Below are 12217 nucleotides of genomic sequence, written 5' to 3'. Positions count from 1 at the left end.
CCAAAGTATGTTCCTGAGTGTTCAGATGTGTTTCACACGTGGGCAGATATGTTAGGGAAACGTGGGGCTGCGTGAGGTTGCCTCAGTTTGGGTTTCTTTCTAGTGTGTCTTGTGGCTCTCCAGAAAGGGATAGAAGAAGCGGGTTTCCAGACTTTATGTGACCACAGAAGGCTTTCTCACTGAGGATGTAGAGGGCCTGCAGGATAACGTTCCCTAGCATATAACTTTGAGAAATGCTTATCTAGGCTTTTCAGAGAATCCTAGAACATAACAGCTTAGAGCTTATCATTTCTCAGTAAAGGGATGGCGGACAGAGAGGTCATGACTTTGGCCCAAGATCCCACAGCTGAGGGCAAATTGAGGACCAGAACATAGTCTCCTAACACCCATTCCAAGGCACCCTGCCACCCTCTGGTTTCTTTCATAAATCACAAAGGCAGAGAGGAGAGTTAACATCTGGTGAGTGCCCGTTCTAAAATAGGGATAGCTCCAGAAACTATTTGCTAAACTATGGGACCTACTATGTGCCAGAAGCACACTGGGTGCTTTGGATACATATCATCTGACGTAATCCTCAGAACATGCCGGGGTAAGTATCTTATCCCAATTTTACAGACAAGGAAACTGAGGCTTAGAAAGATTGAATTGCATGTTCAATCGCTTTCAGTAAGAAAATTGCAAAGCCAAGATTTGGACCCCAGTTGGTCTGACTTCCCTTGCACAGTGCAATTCATTGCCTCATTTTGTCCTTTCACCACCCATGCAAGATAAAAATTATCTCCACTTTGTAGATGAAGAAGCTGAGGTTCAGCGAGGTGAAGAGACTTGACAAGGTTGCACAGCTAAGGAGCAGGATAGATAGGTGCAACTCCACTCTGCTGGATCTCAGGGCTGTGTTCAAAATCGGCCCTACGGCAACACTGCTCTGAGCTCTCATCTCTGCAGGGCCTGCCACCCAAGAGCCAGAGAGAGTCGCTTCTGGCGGGCTTGAACTGATGGCTTGGGAGATAGCTGTCTGCACTTACGCAGTGCTGGACTCAGTTCTCCATCACTTTAAAGGAAAAGCCCAAGGAAATGTTTCCTTTTGCTTGACTGACAAGTCAAAACAACAGCCCTGCCTCTGCTTGACCTCTGCTAGTAGGAACATTATTTGTCTAATTAGGTAAAGAGCCTTTATGCACATGTACATTTTTGAACCCTAATGAGCTGTCAGTGTGAAAGGCTTTCCCTTGCCTTGGTTCTCCAGCTGATCTTTCCTTTCCTCGGCGGAAAAGACCAGTGCAATAAACAGAACCTCGTTTCCATGGAAGCTCCTTCTCTGGCTTTTTCTTTCCAGCACTTCAAAAGGTAATTACTTGATTTCTCTTTATATTTTTGGATTTCACACAGTGGGGCTGTCAAGCTCCCCGGTTGCGGATGGCCTTCTCTATCATGCCAGGCTATTTTAGGGAACTTCGGTTGCATCTCCCTTTTCACCCTCTCTTCAGATCATTAGCCGTCGGGCAGCGGTGTCCGCCTTCTGGTCACTCCTGCTAATTAAAGTCTAACAGAGCAAAGGCATTCGACCCCGCAGGACATGGGAGACACAGAAAAAATAGGGAAATTTGTCAAGAGATGGGAGCCTCTGATCACATCACCTCCACCGCCTAGACTGTCATGCCAAGACCCCACGTCCACACCGGAGAGGGACATTGTCCCATCTGACACCTCCTATTCTGAACCTTTGATGCCCCATGGTGGCCCATGTCAGAAATGCAGCCAGCATGGACTGCTTTAATAACACAAGTAACAGCAGCCACCATTTCCCGAGGGTTTCATGGATGCCAAGCGCTGGGCTGAGCATTTTATACCCATTGTCTCAGTTAATTCTTATGAAAACCTAAGGGTAGAGTTCTCCTGATTATTCAGATGAGACCTGAAGCACAGAGAGGTTAAGTAATTTGCTCCAGTCACACAGCTATGAAATGGCAGAGCCAGGATAAGGACATGCCCATTGCTATCATGTCTTAGGGAAGAATCTGGCACTGCTACAGCCTCCCCAAGAGAAATCAATCAGTCCTGACAAGAGACAGAGGGTCAACATTTCTCTGCCCCCTAGTGGTGGCTCTATGTGTCAAATTGGCCCATGTCTACAACGAACAAAGTGAGAGTGCCAAGTTAGTTAATTGTCAGGATCAATTAGAAAAAGGCACTTAAGAAGGAAGCCAACATAATGAGGGCTGAAGAGCTGTGATTTGAGGCAGAGCAGACTTGGTTTCAAATGGCTCATACCACTTTACCAGCTATGTGAACCGTGGCATTTCCCTCAACTTACCGAGACTCAATTTCCTCATCTGTTAACATGGGAATAATAATGGTACCTACCTCATAAAGTTGTTTCACATGTGGAATTTCCCAAACTGTTCTGTGGAATATTTGTTTTTGGTGGAATAGTTGTGTAAAAGAGAAAGTTCAGTGCATTTAAACAGACTTTTCTGCTCTAGAATTTCTCAGTCTTGATTATGCTAATGTATGTTATAAATTCTCAAGAGGGTACAGCATTTCCTGACCCCAGAATCCTTTTTCCTCCGGGAAAGCATATAAGCATCTGTTTCTTGGGACCCTTTAGAAAAGACTGTAAAACGGGTCATAGGGTGTTTGGTTACAGGTATCAGTAAATGCTAACCCCCTCTCCTTTATGTCCAAATCATACCTGTTCTTACTAGATTTAAGCTCCATGGAATTAGGGACTGGATCTGTCTTGTTCCTTTCTGTGTTCCAGTGTCTTGACATATCAAGTCATTCCATAAAAAACTGATGAGTGAATGAGTGAATGGGTGAACTAATGAATGAAAGGATACAAAAAGCTTAAGGTCAACCTTGCCTGCTCATTGTCATCAGCAGCATTCTCCACTGTTTCCAGTTGCGTTATATGAGGCCACTAGGAGAACTCAAATGCCTTTGGGAAATTTAGTCGTGGAGCTGGTCCTGTTGGGCTGGATTTTCTCCTTTCAGTTTTAACCTTTGTGAGCCTCATATCTTTTGACAGAATTCCCAACTTCAGCCCCTAACCAAATAATTCTGCTGCTTCTCAGAGAAGCAGTGGAGTGTTCCATTTGCATATGTATTTTGAACAAGACATCCGAGTGTTCCCAGTGGATTTACACCTAGCTCTGAAGAACTCATGGGCTTTCCAAGGGAATATAAGAAAAGCAGCTCATTGGAGCTTAAAAACAACACTGAGCACACTGTGTTTCCCACCTGGGCCTTTCGGAAGGTGGTGACCAGGATGGACCACTGGTCGGTGGTGTGACTGCTTGCAGGTGCTTCTCTCTACATTTGTTTAGAACATGATCTTCAACTGGTGTTCTATGAGCATTATGCAAAAAATAAAAAGTTAAGATTTCAGTTAAACAACAGTTGAGTTGGTCCAAGTCTAACAGATTTCTTTACCGCAAACTTCTCAGAGACTTTGTGCCTTTCAACACGGCTTTTCCCAAACTTATCTGACAATTCTTCTGGAGCCCTTCTGAAAACCTTTCTTCAGAAGTATCTAGTATTATCGTTCAGCAGAACATCCTTTGGAAAATTCTGCCTTAGAGTATATAGCCAAATGTTGCAATCCAGTTTTCATGATCTAGGAAACAGATCTTCTCTCTAAAACTGTGGAAAGGAGAAAATAAGGCCATGTTAATTCCTGAACTAAACAGGGTGATAAAAATCACAGCATAAAGCCAGATGGATTTTTTATGTGTTTTGTAAAATAAACCAAAGAAGATTAATTATGACGCTTCAGAAGTATGATTATAAATTTTCTAGTGTTATTTATATCACATTCATCATATTAGAAATAACTTATTTTTTATATCATTGCATAGTATAGGTGACGATCTTTTTTTATAAGCTTGGAGCTTAAAGTTTTTGAATAAAAATAAATTTTAGAAGAAAGAGACTTATCAAACTCACATATTTCTTATGTGAGTTTCTCTGTTGCAATGAATCGACTCCGCCATGTAGTGTGAAAACAGCCGTAGACAATACATGAGTGAATGAGAACCACTGTGTTCCAGTAAGAAAACTCACATATTTCCTATGCTGCTTTTTGTTGTGAGTTAATATATACTAAAAAGAAGAATTTTATTTGAATGCAACTGTCTCTTGTTAAACTTCTCTGTGAATAAACTATAACTTGCTGGAAAAAGCAGACCCAGTAACACTTTGAAGGATAATGCTAGGGTTGCTTGGAAATAAAGAGATAACTTCAATTCATAAAACAGGAATGACCAGCTATGGGCTGCCACCTGTTGTAAATAAAATTTTATTGGAACACGTTGACTCTCATTCACTCACATATCGTCTGTGGCCGTTTTCACACGACAGTGGAGGAGGTGATTCATTGCAACAGAGATCTTATGGCCTCGAAGCTTGCCGTTGTGATTATATGGCCCTTCACAGAAATGTTTGCTAATCTCTTTCATAGATTCATACAAAGATGTGAAAAGGATGAAGATTTCATAACCAACCCCTTATTCTTTAGATGGAAAGCTAAAACCAGAGAAGTTAGGGACTTGTCCAGATTTATTTATTCTTGAGTGTTCTGATATTTATATCCTAATATCAGACAAGATAAGAATAGGCTTCAACTTAGACACCAACACCAGCTGATTGGAAGTAGCCACGTGGAGGGCTGGTTGGGAAGGTCTCGGGGCTCAATGAGAAGGAATGCAACGACTGACTAATCTCCCACGGTCTGTGTGCACTGTGCATATGCACTGTGTCTGCTCCTGACATTTCTAATAGTTATATGGCCATCTCCTTCCTTGTACATCTGCCGGGTAAGCACTTTCTTCACTGGGCCAAGACAGAGGTGCTGCCTTGGGCCCCCATTAGAAACACTGCTGCCCAGCGTGTCAGAAGCGATTGATCATTTCTGTGCAAGGTCGTTCAAATGTCTCTCTTACCAACTGCCTGCCACATCACGCTCTGCCTAGAATTAACTTGGGATTTCATTCACCCTGGGTCTTTCAGTGACAAGAATCTGTTTTTTAGTGAAATATGTCCATGGAGCATGGAGTGGGGAAGGGGGATGTAGAATGGAAAGTCATGAGTTTATTGGCTTTTGTGACCCAAACTGAAAGTCTCGATGTTTGTGCTTTTGTGCAGCTGGACAATCCAGATGAGCAGGCAGCCCAGATCAGACGAGAGCTGGATGGACGTCTCCAGATGGCAGACCAAATAGCCAGGGTAAGGAAACTTTGGGGATGTTTTCTGGGGACCAGGCCAAAGTCCCACTCAGGAAGCACCCTGACGATTAAGAGCCCCCAAAAGATAAGGTGGAGCAGCAGAGAGGAGAGAAGAGGAGGTCAGTCGCCCTGACTGGGCCCTCCACCCTTGTCTCTCAAGGCGAGTTCTCCCAGAGGTACCACGTGCATTTTCTCCACTCCATTGAATACCCGAACTCAGGCTTCGCCTTTCTTTTGAGTTCCAGACTCATATTTCCAACTGTCGATTGAACGTTTCCGCTTAGACATTCCCCAGGCACTTCAGGTTCAAAATCTGGCTCCTTATCTTCTTCCTCCCACCCCTCACATACCTACATTTCCTCCTCCGCATGTATTCTATATCCAGTTACTTTGGATGAGACCTCCTAGTCACTGACAGTTTCTCCTTCCTCTCCACAACACCCCACACTCACTCAGCCACCCAGCCTCCCTGGGCTGCCTCCTCAGTGCGGGGCCAAGACTGCTTCCCTGCTTTCCAGCAGCCCTGCCGGTGCTATGGCCCAGGCCCTCACCCTCAGCACCTGCGTGTTGCCGTGGCCTCCTAGTAGGTATCCCTGGCTCGAGTCTCACCCCCTTCCTGTCCATCCTGCACACAGTTGCCATTCTAAAACTCATATATGAACATCTCAAAACACAGCCTCAAAATCCTTCAGTAGATTCCTTCATTGTCCCCAGAACACAATGACATTCAAGGCTCTTAATCAACAGACTGTCTGGTTCCTTATTAACCTCACGTCTCACAGCTTTCCCACCAGTACCTCCCAATCCAGCTCCAGAGAACATCTCCCTGTGAATATACCCAGCCCTTGCCAGGCTCGGTGTCTTTGTGTCCACTGGTGTCTCAACCTGGAATGACATTTCTTCTCCCCTCCACTTAGCAAACTCACCTACTGAGCCTTTAGTACTTGCCTTAAAACTCCTTCTCTAGGAGCTTAGTGGTGGGTCAGTCCTCCCCACCTTGTGTCCTCGCCATACATGAGGACCTTTATTGTAGCAGTTCACTGAATGGGGATTGTTTGTTTACATGTCCGAGTCTCCCGGTAGATAGAACTCCTTTAGGGTTGGGATCATTTCTTATTGTCAGACGACAGCTAAATGTTATCTACTATTATTGCCATCCCTGCCATTTGTGTTATTATTAATAGCAGTAACGCTAATAGTATTTATTGAGCGCTGACTCTGTGTTAAGCGTGCTAAGTGCTTTCCATGCACCATCTCAGCCAGTCCCACAGACAGCCCTCTCAGGACATTTCAGTTATGATTCTCATGACAGAGAAGGGGAAATCCAGGCTGAACATGATGGGCATTAGCAAAGAGGCTACACTGGACCCTCAGCACAAGTCAGTCTAGGTATCAGGCTTGGCACTGGGCAGAGGCACTCACTCCAGGTGCAAAATTTAAGGGGGCTCCCAGAAACTCAGCAATCAAAATAAATGATTTTTAATAAAATACTTTTAAATTATAGTTAACACCCAAAAATCCACAAAGAACAAAATATCAACATTTTAAATAACAACCAGCTCCTACTTGTTCCTACTCTAGCCACAGGCCCTGAGTGCATGTGAGGGTAGTGGCTGTCAGAGATGGCAGGGAGGGTGGACGTGGGGTGGAGCTTAACATTCAGCCTTTCTCTTTATGGAGAGAGGCATCTCACGACTTGGACATATAGGAAGGAGTCCTACTGGAGGAGAAACCAGAGACAGATTCCAAGAAGCACGAAAATCCCTCTGTTGGTGCTCAAGCACTTTTACAGAAATGTTTTGCATCTTGTTTTTTGGATATCTTTGAAGTTTATAGTCAAGTCAGTCTGGTGGCTAAAATAGTATGGGGTTAGGGATTTGGCTAAAGGTAGTATAAAAGGTTGTTATGTTTTTAAATCCTGCTTAATGTGGGAGTAAACATTAATAAGCCTTTAGAGTTTACTTCTTCTGTAAACTCGATGTCTCCTATTAGAGGATTATCCATAAAATGGAGGTCATGTGGTCTATTCTCCTGCCTATTAGGCAACAATTACATTTGTAACTAATAAGTATTCATCCAATCTGAATAAACCCACACACACACACACACACACACACACACACACACACACACTTCAAAAACAAGCTCATGTCACCTTTATTTTAGTTGCTTTTTTACTTTGAGGCTTAACATGATAATTTAAAACTAGTGTTAGGCTAATTTTAACTTTTAAAAGACCCTAGACGAACAACTGGTGTAAATGAGCCAAGATCCTCGTCTCTGAACAGTAGATCAAAGAACCCTCTCCCCCAGCCCACACCACTAAATATTCTGAAGCTAAGCAGGATATTATCAAGTTAGAACTAAACCTTCTTGAATAATGAAATAGGCAGTTAAAGTGAATCTTGGTTATTATTTACAGAGAATGGAGAATAATTATAAAATACGTGAAGGGTCCCCCAAACATTTAAGATATTGAGGATTTCTATGACTTGGACTGCCCACTACTATCTCCTGTTCTCTTAGAAGTTGACTGTCTTCTGAAATGTTCATTCATGCCATGGCCCCCTTGCCACTGCTAGTTGGTCCTAGAATGAGCTCTTCACTCAAGGGGAACCAATCTAAGTTCCAGCCTGCCCCGGCCACAAGCGATTGGTCTGGAAATGGATGCTTGATGGGAACTAAACCAATGAATCCCTTCCCTGGGGCCTGGGGACCATGGGCCAACAGGGCTGTATCTTCCAGGGGTAGAAAGATGCCTACAGTCATGTTCAATTTTTCCACATAGGGAAAAGAAGATAAAAGAATGAAGTCAACAAACTCCTTTTCATAGGAGAGAAGCAGAGGTGGGGAAACTACATTGAGATATCAAGGAGTCCTCAGGATGTTTAAGTCCCTAATTCCAGTTATTCCTGAGCTTTAGCTATGTATCTGCTTTTCCCTCAGTTTAGTCGAATTCCAAGAAAAATAAATTTTCACCTTGCCTAAACCAGCCTGGCTAATACTGAGGAAAACTGCAAAATATCAACTAAAAATTAAATAAAAATTAAATAAAAACTAAAAATTAAATAAAATATCAAGATCTCAGATATTGGCTAGTGCATGAAGAGATATTGAAACAAAGCACCTCTGCTTATCTTCTTTTAGCATGCCCTGATTTTTCTATTTCCGGCGTCACAGTGAATTTTAGTGAAGATGTGCAATTCAACCCATATGGCTGAGAGTTAGCTCCTGTAAATATCATAACCAGAAATTCCTGGATAAGATGTCACCCATCATATATAATTCACTCTGTTCTCTGAATTGAAAGGTGGGTAGAGCACTTTTGATTGTAAATAAGAGGCACCAACTCAAGGAAGCTTATGTAAAAGATGGGATTGGGATCAAGAAGGATCTCACAGAGCCCCTGGGCAAATTGCAGCCAGAACCCAGGAAAGAACCAGGGACCTCAGAGTGGTCAGGTCTTTCCCTCCACCTCTCATCTGTGTGTCATATTCATCATCCATTTTTCTCTGCAAACCAGCTTTCTTTGCTTCTCAAGGGAGACACATGCCCATCCCACAGTTCCACATGTTTCTGGTGTGGCCAAATAGAGAATCATTCAGCCAGTCATCCTCCCTCTCAAATCTTTCTCCTTCTCTCCCCTTGACCCTCTTCTCACTACCCCCTGCAAATTCACATTCCCAAGAATTGGGCCTTTGATTGGTTCAAGAGCTAACCCCTGGTGCAATCAACCAATCCACAGTGGACAGTGGAAAAGGGGTGAGGGGCTCATTGAGCACATGGATGCTGGAGATATATCACTTAGAGTGAGGGTGGGAAGCAGGAAGGCGGTGAGTGGAGTGATCATTATGAATTGGGAGACACTGTAGATGTACCCAGTAGTAATAACTATGACTTACCACTTACATAGTGTTCTCCTGTGTGCCAGACTCTCTTCTAAGCATTTTACATTTGAGAGTCTATCTAACCATCCAACAACCTTATGAGAAAGATGCTATCATTATCCCCATTTTGTAGAGGAGAAAGCTAAAGCAGAGACATTAGAGGACTTGGCCACAGTCACTCAATGACCAGAATCTGGACTCTCCACCAGTATGAATACTACCCTTGCAAAATACCTTCCCAAACATAGGTCCTCATTTTCCTCCTCATCCCGAACCAAAGATCCAGTATGCCCTTCACCCAGGCTTTCACCTCCCCTCATCCTGACCGCTCTCTGCTAATCAGTCCTTTATTAAATGTGCCAGGCACTGGCTGTGCAATTTCACATAAACTCTCATTTAGACCTGTAATGGACAATCCTTGGAGTTACATTAATTCTCCCAGTTTAGGCAAATCAAAGAGTCTCAGTGATATATCCAAGTTCACTCAGCTAGTGAGCAGAAAGCTGAGTCCTCTAATTCCAAGTTTCACGCTATTTCTTTTGAACAATCAGATGAGAGGCAGGAAGCTACTCCAAGACAGGCTTGCCGCCTGCCCCATTCCTCTCCTCCTGATGGTGCCCCTCCTGGAAACTGCTTTCTTTGCTCCACTAAAAGTTGCTGTGCATTCCCTTCAGTTTATCTGGAAGCCCAAGTGAAGCAACAGAGTTCAGCAGAACTGGCTCCTGGAATTCAGAATCCTCTCTGTCTTGATTTTCCTGGAACCTGAAAAAGAGATGGCAGGGACCCCTGGTCATCCTGCCAGTAGCATTTATCACACATTTCCACAAAAGGAATGTGTTTGTCCTCTCTTCTCAGGAAAAAACAGGAGTGAGAAAAAGTCGGCTTTCCCTTACCCACAACTTTGTATTGTAATCTATCAATTCAATCACACCGACATCCCACAAATCATCAGACAGAGACAGCTGCACGAGAACATCAGACAGAGATGGTCTCACTGTGAACATCAGTCATGCTGCCTCAAAAGTTCCAGGAAGAGATCTGAATACGTTTTTTTTAAGCTGGTAGAAAAGGCTTCGTAATCCCTGTTCAAACATTTTCCCAAATCCGCTCATGTTGATATTAAAGTGTTCCCAAATTTCACCCAGGAATTAAGTCTAAGTTATTTAAATTGTGTGATCAAAAGTTGACATTAAAGCTCAAACAAGCAGATTGTGGCATTAGTGCTGCTGTGATATTTGCCAGTTCTTTTGGCCACATTTTAGGGTAAAATTCCAAAATTCTTGAGCTAATTATTTAAGACAAATAATACAGCTTTTGTAGTATTAGTGGCAGAGGTCTAGGAGTGAAAACACCATTGGTTTTTCAAGCTATCATTTGAAATGTGGAACTGCCATTTAAACTTTTATGCAGAGCAAAATTAGCATCTCATCCCCTGACCCGATTGCAAAATCAGTGAGAAATAATATCCAATTCTTTCTCTGATGGAAAAGTTCTATTCTATGCCCTACCAAAAATCAGATAGAAATGGAATCCTCTCTACCAGAGAATGATAGGAACCCCCAGTTTGCAAACTAATGTTGTTGGACCTGACATTCATGCTGTGTCATGAAGTAGCATAGGTGGCCAGCACACAGTAAGAGTTTATTTTCATTTTTTACCTGAAAAAAATGTGTGTGGGGAATATCTCCCTGACTTTGGCCTTTGTCAGATAGCTAAGAACCCAGGAAACTCTGAGTTCAAGGAAAAATCTAAATGCCAGGCAGGTCCTCTGAAGCTCGTTGAAGTGTAGGGAAGTCCATCCAATTCATCAAAGCTGAGCAAGTAAGACCAGTTGGGTGAAGAAGCCAATCCAAAAAATTCTCATGCCTGAGCCCAAAATGCCTTCTAATGTCTGTGACACTGATTTTGACAGATTACTACTAAGACCTTCTTTCTCTCATTTAACATGCTCACCCCTTCCTCATCTCTCCCTACACTACCCTGCACTGTGCACGTCGACTGGGCAAGGGTGCAATAGCCATTGCTGCAGAGGGCTCTACTGTCACCAGCCCTCTGTTGAGTGCTGCAAAACAAGGTGACACGTGCAGGGGGCACCATGATGAGAGGTCCCAAAGGATTGCCTCAGCTCTGTTGACATTTTCAGCTGGATAGTTGTGCCCTATCATATCATAGCTGAGAACGTGAGCTCCAGAGCCAGTCTGCTGGGTTTCAAACTCAGCTCTACTAATTGCTGCTTTAACTTGTCTGCCTCATTTTCTTCCAGAAAATGGGGATAAACAGCAGCACTTGCCTGAGTGGGTTGTCAGAAGCTTTAGATGACATAAAGCATGTAAAGTGCTTAAACTGGTGCCCAAGACATAGTTAGCACTCAGTAATTGCCAACTAGCATCATTATGTGTACCTAAGTCACCATAATTACTGGTAGTATTGTTGTCGGTAGTGATGGTGGTAGTAGCATAGCACCTGTGTGTGTGTGTGTGTGTGTGTGTGTGTGTGTGTGTGTGTGTGTGTAGAGAGAGTCAGATGGTAGTCAAAATGTATTCATGTTTGTTATTATCTCTTACTCTTCATAATAATTCTGTGAAGTTTTTAATCCCCATTTCAAATACAGAAACCAAAATTCAAATAGGTGAAGAAATCTATCTAAAGTCCCAAAGCTGGTAAGTGGCAGACCCAGGATTCAGAGTCAAGTCTGTTTCATAAACGTGGACTGCATAAGTTTCCTTGGTGCCCTCCTTGTCCTCCGTGCACGCCTCTGTTGCTTCATGTGTCACACGCTGTCCAATTAGTCACTTTCTGGTATGTCCCCCGCTTACCATCACCCCCTGCTGACCCTTTCATCACTAACGACAACCATAGCACCTGACACGTGGTAGGAGCCCTGGAAGTGTTTGAGAGATTGGATTAAAGAGCTGCAACACTATTGGGGAGCTCCTGTGTCTAGAAATGTCCGTCGGTCACATCTCTCCTTCTGATCACTTGCCAGCATATGTCATTTGAGCCTTTGGTGTCTAGGGAACCTCTCTCTAAGCGAGGGTAGTCTTGTAAGCACTTACACATACCGCATTCATCTTCTGTGAGTAAAAATCCAAAAACAGAAAAGAAAAG

At 43.3% G+C, this 12217-nt stretch overlaps 1 protein-coding gene across 8 annotated transcripts in view; it reads left to right on the top strand.

The window, feature by feature from the left end:
• Positions 1–12217, top strand: part of CADPS (Ca++-dependent secretion activator) — a 524321-nt gene that overhangs the window by 259821 nt on the left and 252283 nt on the right. For all 8 annotated transcript variants that reach the window (XM_012642835.1, XM_012642705.1, XM_012642642.1 and 5 more), the window contains one exon: positions 5143–5223. In XM_012642835.1, coding sequence (XP_012498289.1) covers positions 5143–5223 — 81 coding nt within the window. The remainder of the gene's footprint in view (positions 1–5142; positions 5224–12217) is intronic.

The sequence above is a fragment of the Propithecus coquereli genome, unplaced genomic scaffold (assembly GCF_000956105.1).
Source record: "Propithecus coquereli isolate 6110/MARCELLA unplaced genomic scaffold, Pcoq_1.0 Scaffold1, whole genome shotgun sequence".
Lineage (NCBI taxonomy): Eukaryota > Metazoa > Chordata > Mammalia > Primates > Indriidae > Propithecus > Propithecus coquereli.
The sequence above is the reverse complement of the archived record's forward strand: the minus strand, read 5'-3'. Positions and strand labels throughout refer to the sequence as shown.